Source organism: Spodoptera frugiperda, chromosome 27, assembly GCF_023101765.2.
Source record: "Spodoptera frugiperda isolate SF20-4 chromosome 27, AGI-APGP_CSIRO_Sfru_2.0, whole genome shotgun sequence".
In the NCBI taxonomy this organism is placed as follows: Eukaryota; Metazoa; Arthropoda; class Insecta; order Lepidoptera; family Noctuidae; genus Spodoptera; species Spodoptera frugiperda.
In genome coordinates, this window is record NC_064238.1 from 8,630,982 (window position 1) to 8,658,612 (window position 27,631).

General features: G+C 35.8%; 1 protein-coding gene across 3 annotated transcripts in view; it reads left to right on the top strand.

The window, feature by feature from the left end:
* The window catches only part of LOC118263354 (proton channel OtopLc), a 69,751-nt gene that overhangs the window by 21,579 nt on the left and 20,541 nt on the right, over positions 1-27,631 (top strand). For 2 of the 3 annotated variants that reach the window (XM_050705617.1, XM_050705618.1), the window contains exons 3-4: positions 16,461-16,715; positions 22,416-22,565. In XM_050705617.1, coding sequence (XP_050561574.1) covers positions 16,461-16,715; positions 22,416-22,565 — 405 coding nt within the window. Of the gene's footprint in view, positions 1-3,788; positions 4,089-16,460; positions 16,716-22,415; positions 22,566-27,631 lie in introns of those variants that run through there. The other variant, XM_050705619.1, reaches the window with a different exon arrangement.

The following is a 27,631-nucleotide window of genomic DNA, read 5'->3' on the forward strand; positions in this document are numbered from 1 at the left end:
AATATGTTAGGATAACGTATCACTTGAGAGCTTTCTTAAGTTACAAGCTTCAAATTAATAACGTCAACATTTTCCCATCAGGATTGTTTGTTTTTGTTTTGATATGTTTTCTCTAAACACAAGTGTGGTATTGTAGTTAACGTGAATGAGTTTATTTTAATTTTAAATCTAATAAGCCATGATCCCTTGCGTCTAGGTGTTGATGATGACGTGACGTTAATTATCCACAAACAAAGACTGTTTAGAACAAATGAAAATGATTAAAAACTCATTAAACAAAAGCTTTACAGGTCACGTCACGGCCCAACGTAATGACGGCACAAATTATGAATTTAATTAATTCCGAAAGATCGGACACACACGGGTCTAATTAACGTTATGGTTACAGCTAATTAGCGTTGGTAGGTCGTCATTACTGGGGTATATAAGGATGGATGCAGACAGTCTGGGTGTCGGGCAGCCATTGTATGCTCGAGGGCCCTGGAGACATCTCGAGCCCGACGTGTGTGCTACGCCTTATTGAGTTGTACGCCGCTAGTTTTGTAGCGTACGTGAGTCGTCTGCCCCACGCCCCGGGCATAAATTGCGGATTATGACCCACCACTTCTGTGGATAAGTGTTTAGAACAGAATGTGTTTTGGTATTTTATTTAAAAGTTTCGTCTGGTTAACTTTGAACTAAGTATTTATTTTATTTAGTCATTTTTTAAACCTATAACCTAAAACAATCGATGTAATTGATTCCACTTTCGTTAAAAACTTTCTTCGTAACAGTTTTTGGACATCACAATAAGTTCGACAGATTTGTATTCGTTTTCAAAGAGCTATCCTATACAATACAAGGTACCAACTATACCGTCTTATCCACCCTCTAGTAAACCCGTCCACTGCTCTTAAAGTTGCGATTTATGTGAACCTTGCGAAATTATCCTTCAATTTAGCTCTTACGCGATTTCCAACCTTGTACATAAGGAACGAAGGTTCAAAATAAAATTGTAAGGAAAAGGATTAGAGGTCCGCTTGTCGCCCTTTGACAACTTGAATATAGCAAAACACCTTTAGAAAATTCGATATTGAACGTTTTCTTTGTGTGTTTATCGATAGTTGTAACGTCTGAACGGAACATTTGGAATTCGGTTTGAAGAATTAATCGAAAGTTAAGAAGATCTGAATGATTTACATAAGGACATTTGACACGAATTTGTCTACATGTACGTAAGTACTTCACTTTAAATCATTCCTTAGATTAGCTAGTAAGGAGGCAAATCCAATGAGTTGTTCATAGAATCACACACATATCATCTTTAGGTACTTATACGAAGAATAAATCTGCATAATACTCCATTTCCTCAGCTCCAGAGTAGCCTAGACAAACGGCAATCTATATTTAAACGTAGGTAGACTAAACAGTGCCGTCCTGAGTCCTTACATTGTAGACTTCCTTGCTCCCTGCGACCGCCTCACAGGATGTACCAGCTCTATAAACCATATATTGACAGGATGATGGATGCTTCCAGAACTCAAGAGAACGCTATAAAGTTGCTGAACTATGTAGCTAGATAGATATGAATATTTTGACTATGTATTATTATGTGAATTATTTAGCAAGCTACGGCACCTGAATCAAATTTTAACGATTTAGAATGCTTTAGTGAGTTTACACAACATATCTAATAAAAATAATACATAGGTAATAAATTTCAATGAACACTGGGATGAATCCTCACGACTGACGAACAGCAATTGTAACATAAGATATGATATTCACAGAGAAATAAAGAAAAATATCATATAACAATTTAATTACCCACACAAACCCAATTTACGTAAGAGAGGAAATTAACGAAAGTAAAATGAAGCCGTAGTAATAAATTTTAATAAGAATAAGAATATTGTTAGGTTTTTATTAAAATGAAGGAAGGAAATGATCATTAAATCATGCAGAATTTATGACCATAGCTAAATGTTTTACGACTTAGCATCTATTAATTTTATGACCATACAGAGCACCTGCCATTCTTTTATGGCTTCAAATTGATAAAACTGCATGGTTTAAGGGTGGAATAAATGAAGTTTAGTATCAGTTTAAGAGCGGTAAGTTTCCGGAGCTACGGACTACCTAGCGGGTTACCGGGGCTCCAGCTCGAAAAGCAGGAGTAGGAACGGTATGGTTTTTAGTCAGTAAGAGTCTGACACTCCCTTTCGCTTCACCCACGGCTGGTATTATTATCATCAAGGCCACTGGATGATTTTCAGCCTTCCAAAAAAAAAGTTATTATTATTTAATTGTTAGTTAAGAATGCTGATTAAACTAACCTATGTTTAATAATGCACACTGCTATGTTAAACAGTTAAATAGTAGGAATTTAACCTATTTTTGGAATTTAAGTTTAATTTATAAAAAATATTTTTGTATTACTTGTGATGAATGAAGCTATTTATAAATACCTAGATACTTCTATGTTCAACACATGATAAATGCTATATCCTAGCCCTTAACTGCAAATGCGCATACACCGCACGTCGCTTGTGTCTGCCGCGGGCGCAATGAAATCGACAATATCCTCTGTGCTCCCCCAGCTTCCCCACTGGCCTTCGATCGACTCCGCGTGATACCAACGTGACTACACTCGATATATATGATATATCACTACTTTTCCATGACGTCATGATATGTCATTCAAATTGGAGATTGTTACACTTTCTGGACGAATGATCATGTGATGATGGGAGATTTAGAGATTGGAAATGGTCTACTCCTGCAATCTTCATTACGTTCTTTTTTAACTTTGTTAGGTTCTTAAAGGTATTAATTATTTTGATATAGGTTTACTCATGTAACTATTTGATGAGGAAGTCGACTAGTTTCAATCCTAGAGGCTCATATTCATGAGCAACATTCGTTGTAATCAGTATTATTGTCTCCTACCATTATACTACTTTATAGCGACTTCAGTTCAATAGAAGAACAAATCCACACACCTCGTCATTTATAAATACCCTGTCAAATCCAAGTAATGTTTTAATTAAGAACATGAAAGGCTTTTCGGCAAAAGGTTTCTCCAGCCACCTTAGCGACCGCAAGGGAAACTATTAGCGAACTATACATAGTCATAAAAGGAACATAGTAGGTCCTATATCCACGAATAAATTTCATTTAAATGCAAAATACGATCCCGAATTTACATAGGAAGGTATATATTATGCTGATCTACTAACTTTACATATCTCTGTGTTACTTTAATTACAGCTTTATTATGTAAAACTATTTAGTTGATGTATAACATGATGAACAGATTTAAACACAAATAAATCGACGAAATTTCTGAATGAAATGCGCCATTTTTGGACTATCTTTCGAGAAGCTGTGTAGCGCTAATCTATAAGATATTGAGTCAGATTTCCGACACCTGTAAATAGTTATTGACCTGTAGCTATGTATATATTATGACATTATTGCAATATCTACTGTAGCAACAATTTTTGTGTAGTGGTATGCAATTTAGTTCCCAGATGACTAAACTACCCACATTCAGTATATAAGCAGAACATCCGACAGAGCAACTCAACGAACCAGACAGACTAGTACTTAAACAGGAACCAAACCCCATCTATCATACCCACTAGCCGTCAGTTTAAGTTTACAAATTGATACGGTATTAACATTGTGCCGCGGGCACTGCCCATTTGGCCCCATCAAGTGTCTATTTACTAATTTCGCCGGAGAGCCGGTGTCCTGCCCTCATGCCTGCAATAATAGCAGTACGAAATTGCTGCAATCCAGCCGAGTATCATCGAGTTAGATCAGTTAATCCCGTGGGGACGGCCGCGGTTAATTCAGTGCCTGCACTGCGCTTGCGACGAATTTGCGTGTACTTTGACATTTTCTAACCGCGATTTCTTCTTATTATTTTTATCTATTTCTACAAAAATGTCTTACCAAATCGTTTATTTGGAAATTATTGTCTGCAACAATGCAGTTTGAGTGTTTATATTCTATTGGATGGATATTGTACCGACAATGAAGATTACGGAGAATGATGTCGCTAGCTCTAGCGAAGCGGTGGTCGTTACTATTCAGCCAGAGAGGTAGGTGAAGCTATTTCAACCGTCTTTTAAAACGATAAGAACCGTTTAAAGTTTTTAGTCGCGTTTCAAAGTTTCGAAGGAGTGTAAGAAGATGTTTGAACTCATTTGTTATCTTCAAACACATTGCATTGTTTAAAATAGCATGCAACTGAAATGGAATCGTTGCTTCTTTGAGTGGAAATGATACATCTTGAAGTTGATCTCTTTATCTTGCAGTAGGTACATATATTTTAAAGATACACATAAATTGAAAGGATCTCTGTTTGCGTGCTAAGTGAATTTGAATTGCAATGATTGATTGCTTGCATCCCTTCCCGCCGACAATGTATTCAATATTTCATGTTTGTTGGCTGCGACGACAAGTCGGATAAAAGAACAGTTTAGTTTCATCGATCAGTTGTTCAGTGGGAATAAATCTTGCATTATTAACTATCGGGTCGACTGTTCGACATACTATCGATTCCCTTTTGTTGGTGAAAACTGAGCACAATAGATACCTTTGTTCCTTAATCCTGTGCAATGCATATTATTATGTAAAGGATAATAGGGCTTTATCCACTCCATCACAATACCTACCATAAAAAGTAATCCACTAAAAAGGTTGCATAATTTTAGTACCGCGTGCCAGTACCGACAACCAGAGCTGTGTAACGCAATTACCTACTAAAAAAATAAATAAAAAAAAAACGTGTAATTATTTAAAATTGGAACGCACATTCCAACACCAACACCCGAAAAGCGTGCATACATCATGTGACCAGTCCCTTAGGGTTCGTTCCACGGCGCGCTCACTTTTTAACGAGTTCCAACCTAATTTTGTAGTGTTATTACTGGAATATTTCACGTACGGTAGCCGTATAGATGATAAACGGGTACTATACGGACATTCTACGTGCTTTAGCAGCCGCTAGCATACATTGCCTGTTTGCGTTGGCTGTTTTGAATAATAAACCTGTGCTGAAGCCTGCCGAGAGAATGCCAGTGTGTCGCTTTAAAATGAAAATATTTGGTAACTTAAGCTCAAAGTTATGCACACATAACACGGATATTTTGTTTATGATTTTCTCTGTTACAAGTTAAAACCACGAATAAAAATGATTTACTGGTTTCAAACGTCTCCTATTTCTATCAAAGAAATTTAACCTACAGATATCAGAAATTAGCATTTACATTACATGTCATAAACAGAGATCGGATACCGGATAGTTATTGACGGGAACCAACAAATCATATTAAAATGATTTGGGCCAAGTAAGCGTCCCCCACCGTGCCCTACTAAACATCCCGCGCCTACGCCGCTGTGAACTCCTTGTCACCTAGTTGACATACTAACGCGATAATCTCCGCTCAACCTTTAACTTCCGACACGCAAACATAACTACCTCACTTCGCTAACTTACCCATTGTAAGGTTGACATCCCACAATACACAGATATGTGTTGTAATTCAAAAACAGTTGAATGGAGGATTAAGACCGTCGCTGGCTGCCCCTCGCCCTACTTCCTGCTATTCCTTTTACTTTATAAACATTGTTCGGTCTAAATACCCGGGGTCGATGACCCGCTGTGTGCTGTTGACAGGGGTCGCTACGATTAATTTTAAAATGCAATGGTATGTGAGAGTTGCACGCAACGTAAACGTGTAATAGTGATAATTTATTTAGAAATACATGCGAATTTTGTAGGCTCGGTTAATTGTGTTTTATGTTATGTCGTGTTTTATTTATTTAACATGCAATACACACTGCTTGCCCAAATGAAATGTTAATTAATTAAGGAAGATAGCGAGGTAAAATGAGAGATCAAAATTCGCGTGGCTACAGATCCGTGGCTTGTTAGCTGGTCTTAGTGTAAGCGGGTAGGGAGTCAACAAAGCAAACGGTTAGATGCACAAGGCAGCGAAGTTCGCAAACTTTGTCACAGAACGGACCTCGGGCGCGGCTCACTCGCCAAACTATCAAAGCTAAAGTTCCTAGCTCGCTGTGAAACTGCCTTTGTTCTTTTGTCTACAAAATTATAATTACACCTGGCTGAAAAAGTTTTAATTGACGTGGTCCAATTAAGACAGCAGTTTTTATGATATACTTTTTTGCTATTATTAGCATTCTTGGTTCTACATCAATATTTCATAGTTTTAAGAATGTAATGAAAATACTGCCTTTTTAACGACAACACACAGAAGATAAGAAAACAGTACAGGCATTACAAAATACGTTGGTGGAAATGTAGGCGTGTTATATTCGTTACACAATTCCTTAAGAGACATAATAATCAGGATGGCGTAGGCAGAAGTTTGGCAACAATTTATTAGGGCATTAATTCAGTAGCTGAGCCGTAGTCGTCAAGAACAGCGATGTTTCATACAGCAGACATTTGCACAGCCAGCCCGTATTTTCGTCAGCAGATTTTCATTTTGTAAATAACCCAAAAATTTTCCCTTTGCCAAGACGCTTCCTTTTATAAGCGTTTTATATTTAATTGGGTTCTTTAAGATCTTAAGTGGGATGCTAAAAGGCTCCAAGCAACTGAAAGCCGGCACTGGTTCCAGACCCTTTCAAATATATTAATATTCATAACACAGGAAGATCTTACCTGTATAAAAGAACTTGAGACTTCATCTTTATACATTTTCTTTTTAAACTTTCTTGTTTTCTATGCTAAGGGTGTTTGTAAGGTTAAAAAAGTAATTCCTTTGTTGTTATTCTTGGAACTGGTAAGCAGAGCTGTGCAAACAATTCTAGTAGTAAATTTTCTTTCTAGGTATCATGGTACTTAGAGTCATTTAATGATAACTTGACCCTTCTCTTCCTTAGCAATCGTTTTCGGAACAAAATCGTTATAATAAACGTCTCTGAGTGCGACACTAAGTCATTTAGTTTTTTACCAGCCGTTTTTTTCAAGCGAAAGAACACAATCAATTTATAGCCAGATCGAATTTAAAAGATCACAAAGCCATCCCAATATCAGGTAAAACACAAATAAAGGAAGCCCATCTCATAACCCCAATGATGTCGAAGTACACACACATTAATAATACACAACGTATGAGAACAAACACGTTGAGCCTACTCTCGGAACATAAACAATAAACAAACACTAATGTTTTGTTTGCATGTTTAACGGATAATGTAGGAATTAAAAGCTATTAGACTGCCTCTTTGGACGAGTGGTTGTAAGTGCGACTGCCGAACAAGGGGTCTCGGTTTCGATTCCCGGTTCGGGCAAGGTATTGCTGGGCTTGGCAAAAATTTCTCGATAGTAGCACGGAGTCTGGAATTGTGTCCAGTATATGGCAATAGGCTCACTCCCTATTACATGGGACTTTAACACAAATGGTGAAATGTGGGTGTACATTGTATAGCGGCATTACGTGCCATAATGTGCACCTCTGCCTACCCCTTCGGGGATAAAAGGCGTGACGTTGTGTGTATGTGTTTCTGTGTGTGTAAAAGCTATTAGCTGATAGGCTTTGTACAGTTGACGATAGACAAACACACTGACAAGTTTCTTCAAGTTCAAAGTAGTTAGTCATGTGAATAGATTACTAAGGTTGCTTTATTCGAATACAATAGACTCGGGTTTGTACCTAGTCCTAAAATGGATGCTAAATGTGTCTCAGCCTTGAATCGCGGCCACTTGTGTAGATATGTATTAAATCGTTTGTCTGTTCTTTAAAATGTGATTACAATACGAGTAGATTACTATTTTTTATTTTAATGTCCGTCTTGGAAATTAATTTAAAATATTAGACACGTATTTTTTATTTTCTTACAGTAACAAATACTTTCAAAGATATATCGATTTAGATATCGCATTAAAACACTTCTAGGTACATTTTATACGTAGAAATGACGTATTTGCTCCCACAATGAAACAAAAATTCTGATAAAGTAAACATACAATCCTACCAAGTCCAATCACACACCAAGCCACATATTTAAGTCCTACGTTCGTTGGCACAAAGGTTATCTCCCAGTTCCTTGAAAAATAAAGTCTTTGTACTGTCTTCGGTATAAACAAGACAAGCTCGTACTGCAGATGGAAGCGAAAAACGGCGGGAAACGTGTGAAATGCGTTCTCTATGGTCGCATGTCTATGGCTGCTGGTGTTTTTATTTTTCTATTCTCTGTGCATATGAACAGCCAGTACTCGACTCGTCCCAACAATTTATTCAGGATTTTGCGAATATTTTTGTGTATTTTTTATTGTAGGATTGTTGGATTTGTCGGGTTTTCAAATGGAGGTTTCTATTTTATTTACCTACAGTTTGGTGATTTTTCAGTGGAAGTATTTTGTTTTGTTTGCGCATTGCAAAAAAATAGTATTTACGGTAATAGAAGCTTTACTTGGGTATAAATAAACACACGTGCCAAATTGTAATGCGTTAAGTTGAGCAAGTTAAAAAAGTCTTTGATTTCTAAAAGGTTGGAGCTTTGTAAAACTTCTTAAATAGATTTTATCAAGCGGTGTTAAGCTTTTCAAAATTCTTGTGGATCATACACCACACGTTCAAACAAATTGTTTACCTTTCTCTCAGTCCCTAATTAGAAATTGTTTACAACACTTCCCAAATTGAAAATTCGTTTGTATCCTGACTCATCAAAGGAGTCTAAATATAATTCACTTAATGAAACTGGCCGTGTAACGTTAACCTTTAAAAAGTAAAAAGCGTTCTAAATTCAAAATACGTTCAGCGTGAAAGTAGTCTGGTTGTACAGACGTTCATTGATCACCGGCGGCCGGCAGCTTGCCAACGAAAGGGAACGTTCACTACGATACTACTAACAACTTCACAGACCGTAAACACCACACCAAGTTCACCAGGCGAATTTAAATCAAATCTTTATCGCTATAGGGTGCAAATTTCATTGTTCCAGCATAGTGTTTAAAGCAGTTTGGATTTAGCAAGTGTGAGTATACAGTGTGTACAAACATCTAGCGTCTAATATTATTTGTAGTGGCACTGAAAGTTTGGCGAGATTCTAGATAGCATTGTTCAGTTTCATTTATGGGCAGAACTTAGTCGTTGATATGTTATTAATCCGCTGTTATTGTTGTAGTTTCTATTGTTGATTAACGATTATAGAATTTATACAATAGAGTCTAGTAACGCGAATTAGTACTTTGTTACTGATAATCTTATTGGTCGAGGGATTGCAAATAGCTCAAGGGTGGGTTCTGATCATTAGGACCATTATCCCTTGTATTCATTATTAATTGAGATTTCGAGTGTGAATGATTCAAATACTGGAACAAGTAATTAGAAACAGTACTTATCTAAAATAATTTAAGCTCAGTGTTTTACAATAGAATCTACGAAATATGACAATAAGTGTTGTTAAGGTAACTTTTTACATTGAAATTTGATACGTATAAAATGTTATCACCCATTTCCTTTTTATAAAGACATAATAACGTAAAAACATACGTGCTTAAGTTTTGAATTAATTCATTATAATAATCACACATTATAGGTACTTTAATAGCTCTTTATTTTACTATGCTATAGGTGCATACTCGTAATTTATACGTGTTATAGTGTTCCTCTGGCGCTTTCAAACCGAAACAATATAGCACTTATGGGGCATCTATGAGTTTATCGCAAACGTTAACTGAAACCTTAAACTTTGTGGTGGTTTTGTGGCTATTTATACATGGGGGCTATATGGTGTTTAGCCATCAGGTTTAGTAAGTGTGGCTTTGGTTTAGCCAATCGACTTAGAAACTTAAAATATGATCCAGTGTCTTTAGGCAATTTTAAGTCAAAATTCTGTTGTGCTTGGCGACTGGGCTTCTCTTAGTTGCGTCTTTATTCTTAAGTCATTCTGTCTCCTGTATTCAGTTCACCGAGGGAAGTAGAAACTATTGTTTTCTTTGGCTTCTCCTCTAATAATATCTTCTGATTTATTACGTTGCGGGATCCAAGACAGTCATTCATGTCCTTGGGATGCGCAGGACTTCAGTGTTCCAGTGTTTTCATGGTTGTATCTACTGTAGATCCCAGCTTACAGGCGTTGCAAAGATACGGGTTAGGTTATGGTTAAAAAAATCATTAAGAAAGATTACCCTATTCGATCACTTCAAGAGTACTTAAAAAGTGATACACTAATTGCTGCAAATGTAACTGATACAGTTTTTGGTAAAAGAAGTTTAGACAAAGAGTTCATTTCATTAATTAAACGATGAATGTGGGGCCATCATACTTAGTACCATTATACTCTTTTTGTTTCATCTCTCTTTTTCTCCTGTGGTAAAGTTTGCAGAGTTGGTTTAGCTGGTGTGGTTTCACTGGCAGAGAAAGTTGGAGCCTCGTTTCAGTTACATGGCTGGCTTGCGGTAGCCGTGTATGTGTATGTAGATAGGTATGTAACTTTGGTCTATTTTCTTCTTAAAATATTCAGTTTACCCGTCATATGCCGAACGCAGATCCACGCGACACATAATGTATATTCTATAGTTGTCTTATATACGGCATACAAGAGGTTAAGTTAACAGTCTCATAAAGACTCTTCAACACTCACCAATTTAGAGAACTACAGTTCTCCGAGTTATAAGTTCTTATGTTTCTATGTTTCGCTAAAGTGAAGACTTGACAGCACGGTTGACGTGGTGGCTGGGTAACTGGCTGTCGTGCAACGGGTAGCGAGGCGATTTGCACGGAGCAACTCTTTGAGTGTTTCACAAATTTTTCCATCGGATCTGGATGTCATGTGTATGTGAAATTGTATGTTTATGTGACACAGGGAAAACGTGTTTTTTAACAAATAAAGAGAAGGTTGATTTAATTTGACATTTCAGTTTCTTGAAAGTCATTAAAGTGAGCTCTCGACCCTTGATACCTACAACCTAAAATAAGAATGTTTACAGCTAGTTAAATTCAATGAATTTATTCATATTAGGTTCCTTTCTAGAATTTAATTTACTAAATCTGTTCCATTGTGTTCAAAACCGTCTTCAATTATATTGTTCCTGGAATCGATATCATCTCGAGAATAGAAGTAGGATCATAAATTCCGGACGACTTAATGCTTAGTGCTCGAGATTTTCAAGTACATTCCTTAACGTTCATAGTTCCCTGGTACCTATTATGGCACCCTGGTAGTTTCTAAGATTTAGCTTGGGTATTTGTTTGTGTGTATTGTTTTATTTGGATGTCGCACTAATTTATAAGATACTAGCTGCTGCGCAGTGGCTTTGCCCGCGTTCCTATGGGATAAAAAGTATACTATCACCAAAATCAGTCCGTTCCGTAGCTTTAGCGTGATTGACGAACAAGCTTCCAAACAAATAAAATGCATAATATTAGTGTGGCAGTGTTAAGTTTACTTATCGGTATTTGAATCGGTAGTCAGATTTTAGCTTATTAGGTATGCTATTCCTAAACTATATCAACTTTATTCCTTTTAATTGAAAATCTTCTCTAAAAACTACCTTATAGGGTATCTTTTTGTGCTGTCTATATTTTATCCAATAAAAAACCATATTGAACGTTCATTTCAACCAACCACGTTGATCGCTTCGAGCTAACAAAAACAGATTTAATCATGTCTAACAATATTGGTATTAATGCTGGTAACGCGAGGATTATGGATGACAGGTAACGTGAGGAGACTTCTCGCAATATGATTGATGAGACATCGCTAAATACTTTGTGGATGGTACGGTTTGGTCTTGGCTTTTAAGGGATAGGTTTATAGAAGCTTAATGTAGGTAAAGGTAGTGATTTGGTTTGTAAACGTCACGTAGGTAACGTGACGTTCTACTATCTACTAATGTTAATTGAACAAGTGTCCTATTAATGTTTATGTTATTAATAGTTCTTTTGTGATAGGAATAGTTAAAAGTCATTAAATATCAAGCTAAATTGCAAATAATAAGTTCTGGTAGGTATTGAAATTACAATATTGTATCGCTGAATTTCCTAGTGTAATTTTATAATACCTTTAAGTATCTGCGTTACACTAGAAATGAAAACTTTGTTCATTTTGTTTAGATTAAACTCGAATAGAACGAAAACATGCGATGTTTTAAAGTTCCAAATTTCGGTCAGTCCTTTGATCCATAAAATTGCAAAACCGCAATTCCACTTCTATTTTCAAATGTTTTCAAATAAAATGTATTTAAAAAATATAAATCAAACATGGCGCTTTAATTCGACCACCATTACGAAAACGCAAACAATGGAATGAACAAAAACCCTTTGTAACATCGTTACCCGCGGCGTCGCCAAAATCCAAATGTACTCGTACATTTGATACACAAGCAATTAAAATTGATTCACATACATCGCGTTCGCATTTGAAGCGGTCCAGATGGACGGGGCTTTAATCCCATGATTCGAGCAAGAGGCGAACATTGGTTTGATTAAAATAAACGTTGTATGTAATCCGAGGTAAACCGTTTACGCGAGAGACGGGACCGGAAATCGAAAGCGGCCATATTGGATGCGGAAATGTGCGACTGGCGCCCATCTCCAGCCAGCGACCGACGATGATTCGATTTGTGGCACTTTCGGTGCACAGGAATAAGGATTTCTTGGAATTATTTAATCAGTTTACGTATTCGACGTGGCTTTACTGCGGATTGTTACGTTTGTCATCCATTTCCTGTTGTTATTGTTTTATGATTTGTTGTTCTTGCTGCATTTTTATGAAGGGGCGCAATACAGACTATGTTGCATTACAGAATCTCACACGACTTTCGTATGATACGTTAGCGTTAGTCAACCTAATCTACTGAATGAATTTAATTATATAAACAACTTATGAATAAGAAACGTAACTGACCAACATTATTATTATAGGAATGACTCAGTTTAATAAGCACATTAAAGAAGCATAAAGTACTATGGCATTAAGTCCACCTAATGTACGATTGTGCATAAAGCTTTAATATGTAAATAAATAAATAAAGAACCAGCACACGACATGATGGCATTGTCAATAACAGACCTACAAACTTTGCATCACACAACTACTGCACACACTTTACCACAAAATTAATTCAATTCACTTCCACATTGAATATATTCACATCCAAACTTCAAAACTTCACAATAGGAACTGAAGAAATTGAGATTCTGAATAAGTTCCACCGAACTTCATAAACTATATGAAGTTGTTCGTATTCGCTCGCGATATTGCATTCTGTGCACGTTTGGTGGCGCAGCCATTTGTGACTATAATGCATGATTATTGCATAATGTCATTATTTATTGCACTGTTAATTCTGGTTATTTTCTGCTTTGGGAACTGGGTTTTAATTTAGGTTTCATTGCCCATTTTAATTTAATGCATATTTTCATATATTATGTTGCAGTATGTTTTAGTGTTGTATGGTTGTGTATGTAGGAAGATAGTTAATACATGTGGACTATTCAAAATGTATGTAATATTTGGGTTGATTATTTATTTGACATTTGGGAAAATTAGATGAAATTAGTTTGGAAAAATACCTCCATCTAAAGTTAGTAGGCAATACCCTCCGAGCGGAATTTTACGTCTGAACTTTAATAAAACTTACCTTTCGAAAGTTAGAAAATAAAAATGTCTGCAACACCAATCAGATCCGAGAACCAATCCATTCTCTAGAACAGCTTTAGCAATTTCGAAATTTCATAAAAAAATGTTTTTACAAAATGTCGCCAGACGAAGGCGGAAAACTGCACTCGAGAGTTCATTGAACTCACGTATCTCGACCAGAGACAACCGAAGGTCTCCGAAATGTTTTCCCGCGTAATAACTCACTTAGGGAAGAATCCGCCCGTACCTTCTCTTGATAACTGCTTGTAAAAGTTATCCATCTAAATTTCGTAGTCAGCATGATTCCTTGTGACGTGAGATTCGAAGGGGCTATCAATTTTTGCCTCGTTTTCCCCGTGCCTATATTTGAGTGTACATAAAGAGCCGACAAGATATAATGGTGATGAATTTCGTGGATTATATCTCCATTTTCGCTGACGTAAGCACCGTCGCCGCATATTATGGAGATGCTCAAAAGTATATACTCCCATTAGGTAATTTTGCATATTCCAGAGGGAGATCTGATTACGTACTTGATTTTACATAGATTTAAGAACGGAACTTTTGATTTAAGATTTTTTTTTCTTATTTTTTAAAACGTTGCCCCACATTACGATTTTCTCCTGTGTTGTGGGTGCGTTTACAAACATACAAGTTCACATGCACATGACACCCAGACCCGAAACAACAATTTGTGGATCACACAAAGAGTTGCTCCGTGCGGGAATCGAACCCGCTACCCGTTGCGCGGCAGCCAGTTGCCCAGCCACCGCACCAACCGTGCAGTCAACGAAAATATAAGTCCAATAATATTAGTTTTAATGTAAACGTGCTAAGTTCTGGGTATACGTGCGAGAATTTAAGCCCACGCTTTCATGCTTCGATTTCTATTAACAGTGAACTTTGAAAGTTAGTTTTTAATTAAAGATTTTAAGAGAAGGTTCTTTAATTAAAACTGGGTGTTCAACGAAGAAGATATAGTTTGGAATGTTTTCCACATAGTTGGCGTTGTTCAGTGACGCTGCGTAACACAAGTTTTTCTAATCATTAGTCTTTGTCTTGTACGCTAGAAAACGGTTTTATGGCTGCGAGAATTTTCTTTAAAGGTAGAAGTTTTCTGAAGTTAGGCGTCCTTTTTTCTTCAAGTTTGGTTTAGTTTTAGCTATGATAATTTTACGAAAGTGCTATTCCATCATCATCAACGTCACGCTTTTTATCCCTGAAGGGGTAAGCAGAGGTGCACATTAAGGCACGTAATGCCACTATACAATTTACACCCACTTTTCACCATTTGAGCTATTTAAGTTTCATGTAATAGGGAGTGAGCCTATTGCCATATACTGGCCACAATTCCAGACTTCGTGCTACTACTGAGAAATTTTCTAAAAACCAAAAAAGGCCAGTAATACTTTAACCGACACGGGAATCGAACCCGAGACTCCTTGTGCGGCAGTTGCAATTGCGATCACTCGACCAACGAGGCAGTCTACTAGTCAAAAAAGTACTATTCCAGATGGTCTAAAATATGACCATGTTTCTTTTCTTAAATATCTCTCTATTAGGTAAGACGAACCGTGAAATCTACCAGGTCTTAATGTAATAATTGGCTCATGGAGTAAATGGAAGAAACAATTTACTCATTTAGCGGAACAGAGGGACGTTTATCAAGATAATATGTTGCACTTCGCACTGTAGAGTGGTGAAGCGAACTGTTCCCGACGGGAAACACACCTGGTGCTCATTACTAATTAAACTGACTCGTGTGTATGCTGCAGTCTCGAGCACAAACTGTGAATCTTATTGACAATATATAACAGACTGGGTATTAAGATACGAGAAATTGTTAATTAGTAAATGTATGAAAAGTAATTTCTTAATAGATATGCAAGTGCGAGAAGTCATTTTTTTAATGAAGGAAAATCATTCAATATCTTCTCCCACCCTGGGCGAAGCTAGTGGGAGTGTGAAACTCTTACTGACTAAAAAACACCCAGTTCCTTCTCCTGCTTTTCGAGCCGGAGCCCCGGCAAACCCGCTAGGTAGTAGGTAGTAGGCAAGAAGTCTAAGGGTACTTTGGGCTTGGTCGGGGTCTATGTTCAAAAATAGACATCAAAGTTTTAAGTTCTCGATTGATCTTGATGACGCAAGAAACTATAAGTATGAAAATGGACATCTTTTACGCGTTAACTTCAAGGAAGGCATGTGCCCTCAAGTGAAAGTTCTTTTCCAACCGAATGACTTTGCAAAACCGTGTTTCCAATAGATTGATGCGTGTAACATCTATTGAAGTTGCTCTAAAACGCATGTGTTTATAACCTTTTTTTATTCTGATCCTTCCTTTAAGTGCTGTCAGAAGAACAGTGACAATAAATTTAAAAAGAATAATAATAATTAAACACCCTGTACGGGGCCATAGTACCCCATAGTTAACCGGTTAACTATTCCACAGCCACCCACACCCATATCCCTATCATTTCTTTTTACCATATCTCACGATAGTCCTGCATCAGCCGGGGATTGTCCTTTGGTGTACTTCCATAGTGCATACAGGGATAATCGCCGGCTGATGTCCCATTATATTTAGATTAAAATTGTTCAACGGGCCTCTGCGAGTTGGCTTCGGCTCCTCGTACGCCTTCCAAAGGTCCGGGACCCTGTGGTCCCGTGCAAGGAAAGATTAAACACCCTGTACATCTTATTTTGACATAAATTATAGTGTAATGAATGGGAGAAGGTGATTCCTGACGTACAGGTTATTACCTAGTTTGGGTTTCAGAGGCTTAATATGTTTTTGTAACCTCATATTATGTCAATAAAGATTATTTATTTATTTATTATATTTTTTGTTACAGTTGCTACTCCATCCCGGCGAACAACATGTCGGGTGGATCTCACGTCTCCCGCGCCACGTTTGGGGGCGCAGACTCTGAGATCTCTGGTGGTAGCGCTCCGCCTCTACCGAGCCCAGCTTCAGCGGGGGCTGCGCTGGTGTCTCCAGAGACACTGAGCCGCCACAGCAGCCCCCCACCACTACCACCACACCCTTCGCACCAGCAACCAGCACCTTCTTGTTCTTCCCATAGAGTGCACCTGGAGTCCCCTTTGAGGTAATTATGATGCTTGTGTTATTTTACTTTTAAGTATTTACTTTTGTTTAATTTCAAATTATAATATACTTTATTATTTTGTAATAAAGTAGAAAATCTTTTGAAGAAACAGTTTAGGGGTCTATCTTGATGTAGTATTCCGAAGACCTAGTTTAGGTTATCTTACACTGTTTTGATTAGATATTTAACAATTTGAAATAAGTTAAAATCCACATCAAAGTAATAGGCACCTATCCTAAGTATTTTACTATAATCGGTTTAAACATAGTTGCACTTCCTAGCCAGGGAAATTAATATTGCTAGTTGCAGCGCAACGCAGTTCCTCTAATAGGTACGTTATTAAATTAATTAATTCTGTGCTGAATAATTTCATTAGCGCTCCATGTAACATGACTTTATATGGATACCTAACTAAAGTAAAGACTAGCTTTTAAAATAGTATTTCTGGAACAGGAACTTAATTTACCTGTTTCGTTGTAAATTTCCTTTGATCTATTTCCTTTCCAGTTTTAGGAAAACATTTAAAAGCGTGTTCGTAAATAGGATATCCTTTCCTCCACATGTGTGCATCAGCGGCAACTGTATCTGTTTTAACTAGTCGCCACACACGTTTGAGAGCCATCATCAGTTTGCGTTAAAACTATTCATGTTCTTCTATTGAATATAAACGTTAACGCAAAAGTAAAGGTGAAGTTACGCTTACAAAACTTAATTAAGCACATTTATCTCGAGAATTGTTGATGGCAACTTGTTTCGAACTACTAACAACTTGTTTGGACTGTCGTTGTAATAGTTAAGGAGATAGTTTGTGCTGTCTCCGTTGATAATTAAGACAGCGTTTGTTGTTTCTGTGATACAATAAATGTTTCATAGAATAATGGTTTAGGTTTAATATAAATTGGTAATTAATAAAAGGAGATATTTTCTATTGGGATCGAAACTTAACATAGGACACGTTTTTAATTAATTTCAGCTCAACGTAAATCTAAGTACAAACACAATAAAATCATAGACAAAATAAACATTTAAAATAAATTTCATACCTCATTAATTCATAAAAAGAAGCTTATTCCGTTTTAAAAATAAATAAGTAACAAAGTCTCAAAGAAAATGCAACTTAAAAGTAACAAGAAAAAGGTACACAATTGTAAAATCCGATGTATTAAAGAAAATCCCGTCTGTACATTTGTAAGCGTTCTCAATAATAATTTACGTACAAAAGCGATCGTATTGTAAAGAGAAAAAGTTCTATGCACACACTGCACGTAACGAACGTGGAACATGGCCGCGGGGTTTAAATACCGTTCCATTCTATACTGGCCACAAATAAAAAAAACAAAACATTCGAATTTTAAATTATCAGCGTTTATGGGAAACATTCTTATTTTTCATTTGTGTGTGTATTTATTAGTGTTTGTTAAAGCAGAGTGCAATCTTGGCAGAATGTGAATTACTTTTAGTATTTTTGTCATAGCTGTTACAACGTTTTTTTAATAAGAAGTGGAATCTCTTTTTAAGAGATTTGTAATAGTAAGTATTATTAGTAAACAGTTGTCATGTGTTGGACCACGGTCTAAGCTTTTAGTTAAAAGTGTGTTGCATACTTTTCCCAAATAATCTAAAGTTAAATATTTACTAAACTAATGGCAATCTGAAAATTCAGTTTTTCAAAAAGTGTACAGAACCCTATGTCTTAATAAGGCCTAATAAATATACTGTAAGTATTAACAACCTTAATATAATAAAACTTTGTCAATGCTTATAATAAATGTAATGAGACCTTATTAATTAAGGTATTATACACAGACTTGACGAGTTTCTTATCATGCAATACCCATGTAAATCTTTGAAAATTTCAAACCAAGATCCAAAAGAATGACTTGAAAACTTCTTTTCTGTAACCAAAGCGACCGACCTAGAATTTTGAGTAGTCGAACGACTCTTTAGATAACATTCTTGGGAAGTTATATCTGGTTTGAGGATGAACAGAATTCAAGGTTTGAATAGATACTATGAAGAATTTCCCGGTCCATACACCCCTTTTCTGATCTAATTGGTTAACCCTTTCTAAATTTTAACAGCGTTTTCCATCTTTTGCAAAATCCATTGGCGTTCTTTTTGACAAAGCTGGTGATCCGTTTTCTATGAAATTACTGAAAAACAAATGCCATAATAAGGCCTACACGTTTTTTGTAAGAACTTTATTAGGGCATGGCACATAGGTTGACAAAACAACGATTATTGAAATATCATGTGATATTATAGCTATTTCACTTATGTATTAAATATTAATTGTCATACAGACAAAACACGGACGTCGTATACTGATAAATTATAAAAATTACTAACATTTACTACTCGAATGTTTATAGGAAAACTAAATAAGCTCCACGATTGATTGTTTTCGACTTGTTCCAACATAATCTTTATTTGGCTAGTCGGGTTTAAATTAGTTAGTTATGTGCATGCACACTTCTGACAAACTTTGGGACCATTTAAATCAGGATGAGGGAACTTCCGCGGTCAAATCTTTATTTGGGTCATAGCCTTATTTGGTTAGGTTACTATAGTATTATTAGTAAACAGTTGTCATGTGTTGGACTATGGTCTAAGTTTTTAGTTGGAAGTGTGTTGCGTACTTATTCACAAAAAAAACAAAGTTAAAGATTATGAACTATTCAGCATTCAGAAAATCTTTTGAAAAAGTGTACAGTGAGTGGTCTACAAACGTTATGTACTGTAGGTAAATAACATACCTTATAATATATAATTAAGTTAACTTTCCTCCTAAAAACCCTCTTTCACAAAGCCGTTTGAAGTGCGGCTAATCTTCCCGTAAACAAAAAATCTCAAACAAACAAGAACCAATAAATATACTTGAAAACGTTTAATTAAAAAGGTATTAAACATCACACAAAACAGAATTGTAACAATAACATCTCTGTTTGAGGAAAATAAATAATCATTTTAATGTATAAGTTGGTATCACCACAGTGAAGTGAGAAAAATTGGTGAAAATGTTGAGTTTAGGAGTGGAAGCAAATATGTCATTCTAATTAAAAAGGTATTAAATATCACACAAAACAGAATTATAAGAAAAAGATCTCTGTTTAAATAAAATAAATAATCATTTTAACATATAATTTGGTATCACCACGGTGAAGTGAGGAAAATTTATGAAAATTTCTCATTTAACCATACTCAATATTTTTAATTAGAACTTGCAACAGTTCATCCGTGATCATGGCGCTTGCGACAGTGACGAAATATCGGAAACTCACAAAAAGTAATAAACATGATAAATATCCCGTTTTAAGTTCTAACGATATTACTAGTGACCATGTCAGTTTAAAAACTTCTATCATTTTTTTTCTGTAATGCGGTTGAGGACAAAAATAGGGATGGGAATGGCTTTCAGTTGGCCAGTGTAACCTTTATTTGGTTAGTCGGGTTTATTTGACTAGTCGCTGCATTATTTGAAGAGAGGTCTTTGGTTCTCCCAAAAGAGGTTAGCACATTTCCGGGGTCATTCTCATTTTGAAGTTCTTTTATATTATTTTGGGGATAGAATTGGATTTCTATTCTGCTTTTCGTAACTGTTCGTAGAGATTATTTTTATTCAGAAGATACCATTGCTTTAAAGATGTAATTACTAAGTTAGTTTAAAGTTTTTATTATTTTCACTTACGACAACTGGTAAGACAATTTTATATTATTATTAGCTGTTGCTCGTGACTTCGTCTGTCATTTTCTTTATTAATACATAGTTATAATTAATTAAACAATTGCGTTTTAGGGATTATTGATAATGATGCAAATATGTATTTCTTACCGATAAGTTTGGGTTATGTATCCAATTCTATACATAAAGAATTCTGTTCCCTACTTATTTAAAAAAACTTAATACACTGAATTACCTTAACTCTAAAAGCAATAAGTTTAAACAAATAGAGCAACAAATAGTAGGTAGGTACACAAAGAAGTATCGATACAGTTTGACGGTTTCCTCGTAAACGTTCGTATGTATTACGGGCGCCGTATCGATCGGGTACCAATACCAATGAATTTTAATAATGAAGTAACTGTTACTAGCTAGTCCTAGTTTCATAAACTATGTTTTTGTTTGGTTTTCCGAACTAGAGGTATGTTGTCGAGAATAATGTTACTTGTGTTCCGTGAATGTGAACTTTTAAGTAAATGTGGTCTAGATAACATTTGCTACTACACTTCTACATAAATAAAATTGGAGTGTCTGTTTGTAATATTGAAATAACCGATACACAAATCACATTTTTTAATCTCTCTGGCTGTCTGTTCGTCCCTGGCTCGATGTATGAATTGGCAGATGGATGTATGGCACTTAAGCATTTTTTATTTGAGAAAATGAAAATTTATAAAAAAAATAAAACATCAAAATTTTGTCGTAAGTCATTATTCTACGCGGACGAAGTCGCGGGCAACAGCTAGTCTACTATATAAAATGAATGTTCTTATATTTAATTCAACTCAATACGTAGTACAAATAGGAGCTGAAGGAGTAATTTTTGGAATAATGATTTCCGTGTGGATCGTGGCATCGATATTATTTATTCCATTGCGGATAAGTTGTATGTTACTGGTAGAATTATTTGTAAACAAACATAGGTCCTATAGACCATTTTAAATCTTATTTGTGTAAAATCAATCACTATTAAAAAAAGTTTCCATTTAAATCTAGTTTGTTACGCATTCCATTTCTAATTTCTTCATCTGTACCACACGGAGACACTTTAGCGACGCTCCATTAAACAAGAAACAGTAAACAAAATAATAGAAATATCAAGAGAATGTTCCAGAATAACTTTAGTAGCGATGTACACACGACAACAAAACAAGTTATACAAACCAGTTTATCTTGATCTCGCCTTATATGACCTTTCCACACATCTGACGGTCAGTTTATATTGGTTATGTATAGCTATATGTGTGTATGTAGTAAGTAATCCGACGATTCTGTCAGAGATTTACTGGCTTGTAGTATTTCCTTGTCGGATTTAGGGAGTAAGCTTCCAATAGTTAATTGTATAGTTTCTTAACATGTCCTCTTTATACTTGACGGTGGCCCCTAAGTAGTGTTAGTTGAGTAGTTTTTGTTTTTGCTATGAAATTCTTTTATGTGTTATTTGTATAGAAGATGCTATGATCGAACTCTTGTCGTTTTCTCTACACGAAGCCATGAATGTCTTAGTTATTTTGAGTACTGAATAAAAAATACATTTAGGCTTTATTTATCTTCGCTATTACCTTATTGAGGTTCACTGCTGGATGTAAGTTTTTTCCATCGCGCTCCACATTTTAATAAGACCACGTTTAATATGTGTAACGCCTTTAAACATTTACAGAATAATACGTTTACAAATTATGATCAATAGGATTATTGTAACAAAAGAATCTATTATCTGTTAATATACAGGTGTAAACGGAACGCTCCTGAAATACCGCTATAATTTTAATCGTTATAGTTTTGTGTTATTCATGGAATATCAGCTTTAAGTAGTCTATTATAACTATTATTAAATAAAATAAACATAGCATTTCTTAGTTTTTTGAAAATACAACTCGAATTTACCATCATCTGTTTGCGGCATTTGGGAGCGTTTCGTTTACACTGTATTTTGAGAACTATATACCTTACTACAAAATCTATATTCATTTGTCCAGATTATCGAGTCCTCCATCAATGTCCCTGGGCGGCTCGCTGTCTCTCCAACCAGTGCTGTACGGGCCTGGTGGGGCACACGCCCCACTGCCCCCGTCCAGGCGGCTGTCCCGACCATCTGCAGCTATACAACACATGCATGTGATTAGCGCGTAAGTATTATAATAAGTATGGGAACTGTGATGATGTATTGTGTTGGAGTTTGAAAAGCGTCGTGAAGAATAGCATATTAATATACGACGTCGCTATTTGCCATCATCCTATGAGTCGCTCTTTAAAAAAAAAACACAAAATGTTAACGGCGTCATATCTTCAACCAAAAGTTAACAATTCTACAGATTGAAACATAAAATTTGGATTCAATAAATTAAGTTGTGACTCTGCTCTCAACCAATCCAATAAAAATAAGGATAATAAACTGCCACGATGCTTAATAATGCGGGAGAATAATTAGTTAAATATGTACGTCATTATATTGAAGTCGGTAAAAATGGTCACACATTCACTGCAAAAAATTGCAACAGTCAAAATCAACAATATTTGTTGTAGGTAACCCTCGTAATATAATATTTAACCGAACCTTTTTGAAAGTTAATCATTAATCATATTTACCACCCGGTAGGCGTGATGAAAGTAAAATTAATTATTAACAGTCGGAAGACGTCCGAGGACGAAAGTTAAAGTTTATTAAAAACTAAAAGACAATTCTTAGATTAGTTTTAAAATCGTAAAGTTTAACAAAACTTACCTACATTTACAATTTGGTCATGATACTGTGTATGCATACATTAAATATCTAACTATAGTAACGTCAAGAGATACTTGCGGCTTCCAGCCCGTCTACCGCGGGCAGTCATTCTGCCAGGTTAATTTGTCAAGTCTGACTAAAACAAGAACAACTTAAACTTACGCTTCCTGCAATAAATCAGTCGTGTTCGCAGTGACAGAATGTGCATTCATTAAATTAAATGTAGATATTAATATTGAAGATAGTTATAAAAACTTATTGCCTTGTTCTTCTCTATAGGCATCTACGTTTTACAATGAGCAAATAGTTTAATACTTAAGGATTGGTCGATAAAAAGACATTTTATTTTATCTTTTGATGTTGCAAACAAAAATATTTTTTGTTAGAAGTGAACTAAAAAATTCTCAAATATTTTTGAAGTCTGTTAAAAATAGATCATGGACGTCATAAAAATTAAGGTTCCTAGGCAAAATAAGTATACTAAATAATATTTCATAAATATTTTTTCTTCTAAGTCACATTCTTATAATATTTGCATAATAATTATGCTGCTCGTACGTCGAAACGAAAGCGGAATTCAATAATGCAAAGTCCGTCCAACTATCGCGGAAAGCGGAGGCTGAGGAAATAGTATTAAGGCGCGATTTGCAACGCTCATTTTTAGTAGGAATTTCTCACCATAATTTATATGAGACTGAGATACAAGCGTATGTTTGTTTACTTATATTGTAAAGTGATTTGATTGATTGTTTGTATATTTGAATTGAATAGACACCAACACTATCTGCAACACACATTTAATAAATTCAACAATAGAAAATCTACTTTTTAGGGATTAACTTGATCTTTTGTATTCCGATATTTCAAATGACCCTCAGGTGATGCCACAGACAGTAAGAAATCCTTACTCATTAAAATCATATAATTAACAGTCCGCCTCCGTTTCAGCTACCATTTTCCGATTTTCCCAAGAACTTACTATTGTCTCTTTTAACATTTCTGACAAATATTGTAATGTGTTTAATACAATCAGATTAGTCACTGATGTGTCATTTGTTTTTTTTTCGTTTGAATGAAAATACCAGCTAATATTTTCCGTAAAAGATTTTCACCCGAGTAGAAGGAAAACACACTATGTTACCATCCTTGTCATTTTGAGCATGACGTCATTGACGTGTCGTTTGTTTTTTATTTGTATTTGTAGTTCTTAGAAACTAGTTGACTATAAAGAGAACAGTCCTTTTCATTTTGAGCGTGACGTCAGTGATGTGTCATTTGTATTGGGAATAGACACGAATTAAACAAATGAAAGATTTCGATCAATAGAATCTCGAATAGTTATAATCTTGCAGCAATAATTTCAGCATTTATTTAATTCCGTTCGTTCATTTACCCAACAGTTGCTAATGGAAAATTCGTTGTGCACAATTCCACCAACGTTATATTCATCCTTTAAAAGGATTTCCAACTTTCCCTCAAAATTCACACCATTTATATCCCATGTGCTGCGTTTGAGTTAATAAATGACCATTGAATTTGAGAGTTGGTAAAAAAAACTCCAGCCAATCATTGGTGGGGCGTTGAAATTACCACAATGAAAAATGCTGGAGAGAGAGCGGGCGTAATAAATTACAAGAATGCGTAAAAGCTTGCAACCCAGCGCTCGCGGTGTCCCCCTCGGCAACTTAAGTGCAGACAATTTTTTCACTCAGGTAATATCGGCGTTTCTACTCGAGAGGTGGCACTTTCTAAAGTAGCTTTGGAATTACTAGCTATTTCATTCGATGGTTAGGGGATTGATGAGGGATCAGTAATTGGAAAATTATAGATCAATGTCTCTTGTCACGCAACTTCACAATAAATTCACTACACCATTTACGATGAACAAAAATAAACTATAAAATGTTCCACATAAAATATAATATCGACAAATTAAAACAAGTTTCTCGTCCCTAGAATCACGATTCGCTCGCAAGGGAAATTGCATTTTCCCTCTGAATGTGCACTCTAATGAAAAGCACTCAGAGCGGTGACACAATGTAGTCTAGTGCTTGGAAATTAACAGAGGTACACATTTACATAGGACCACCATCTTGAGTGGCTGTGCTTATTTACGGGCACAGAGTTTCGATGTTGCCAACTGGAATACATTTCGCCGTGTTTCGCGCCGCGCAAAACACAAAGAACCGCAACGTTTTGTTAATTCTGCACGAGTTTATTGAAACAGTGTGTTTGTTTTGCTGAAAAGGTAGTCGTGAATTTGGTTGCGTGCAAATTTAACATAACACTGCTCTATTTTGTGTTGTTTGTGTACAGATATTGGGTATTATGTTGTAGTTTAATGTCGTTAATCTTAACTTTTATTATAAATGCAATATTATTTTTTTACTTATCTCTGTTATTTATTGTATAAGCCAGTAAACAAGCAAGTGCAAGCAAGCACCAAAGGCGTTACAAGTGCGTTGCCGGCCTATTGGGGTTAGGAATTTAAGGGATATTGGGGAATCGGAGATTGGAAATATTGTGAAGGGGGTAATTGGGCCTCCGGTCACTTCATTCACTTTATCTCCTGAACTAGTCTTGTTGAAATTTTGCTAACATAAAGTTGGTTTAATGAGAGATACACGCATAAACATCTGAGGGTTAAAGCTACTATTCAATAACAGACACACACTTCAAGACAGTAATAATTCATTAATTCTAAGTCCTTCCGAAATACTGTATTTGATTATCTTAATTTAGAAGGAGAGCCTTCAGGAAACCATTTTGATTATGGGGGCTAAAGAACAATGGACGTTTCGGAAAACAATAGAGATGTCGAAAACCGAAGGGGTGAGCAGTGAGCACTAGTTGACCTAATTTGTAAATTGACTACGTCGTTCGCAGCAATTCGAGAATTTCTTTGTTACTGCGAATATAGCTTCATTGCGTATATTTTTGTGGAAATCTGAAAGGTTGTGTACAAAGTTACACATAATATATAACCTCACGCCTGTCTCCACTAGGGGTAGGCAGAGATAATAGAACACCAATTGCTACGATTTTTACACACCTCTTTCGTTTCATTAACAGTCATCAGTCTTTTTATGCATGGTCGTCGGTTGGTTAAAGGTACTTTTAACTTTGCCCTTCTTTAATATATCACCAATCTGGTGGCTATATGTTCATCTAGGGCGCCCTCTACTGATGCCCCCATTTATATCCGCCTTGCATATTTCTTTTGTAAACCTGCTTTCATCCATTATTTCTACATGTCCAAACCATCTTAACAATGAATAAAGTTCTCCTTCGTAAAGTATCTACACGTTAACAAAAAAAGTTGGTAATTAATGCCCCTTTCTCGGTTTCGTGGATGTATAACCACATATTGCGCTGAAAATTTCGAGGTGGCGTTAATGAGTATTTATCTTTGTAAATATATGCGGAAAGCTTCCCTAAAAGGTTTTAAAATCCATTTTATATAATGTATGTACGTATTATGTATGTATTACAATACAGTAAGATATTTAGCTCTCGTGAATGTATTGTGCCGTTTAAGATAAAGAATCCAAAGTAATCTTCTATCTATAGTAAGTACGTAGTTACTTGGTTTCGTAAAAGCGTACTTTTCCCCCCTATCCCAGTGTTTCCGCTTAACCTATGACGTCATAATTTTAGCAAGTCTATAGCAGGAGGCATATCATTGTCGGGAGCGGAACCGTTGCAACAGTAAGTAGGTACTGACGATCGCTGTGGGGAGCCAATAACACGCGGTTGCCATGGCAACCGTGCGTGCCCGAGAGGGTCCCCTCCCCTAAGGACCGAGCGCTTACGAAAACCAGAATACCGTGACATCTCCTTCTAAGAGCAAACATGAAAAAATCAACCAAAATAATGGGAGAAAGACTGGTCTACTTTATTTGGACATCTATTATTTAGTACTTTATGATACCTCAACGTTCTTTCTCAGATATTGTACAGCTATCGCGATTATCGTTCGTCGGCAATGGATTACATATGTAAACTCAAACAAAAGTTTAATGTGCGATTTTGATTAGAACTGTTGAATTCGAAATTCAATTTGCGTTCGGATTTGAATTTGTGATTGCGTTTCGTGTCTGTTTTTTGGGCGTCATGATCATGTCAAGGCATTGTTTGAGATTAATATTACCCTGTAGTACTCTTTAGAAAACAACGATTAAAATAAAAGAAACCTGAAATAGAAAGGTTAAGTAATCCAGTATTATTTTTAAATGTAGACGAGTACGTTAAAATTGTAGGAAAATTCAAGTTTATGAAAATACAAATAGCAAGATACAGAATGACGTCTGTCGGATCACCCAATATTCCAATGAAATTTCCAGCTGAGTGTTGTCATATTTCATTAAATTGAGTGCCTTTATATTTGTACAAAAGCCAAAATGAATTTAACGGAATATTGAGAATCCTTGTTAAAATCCTGAATCCCCAATCACAGAGACAAACAGCCAA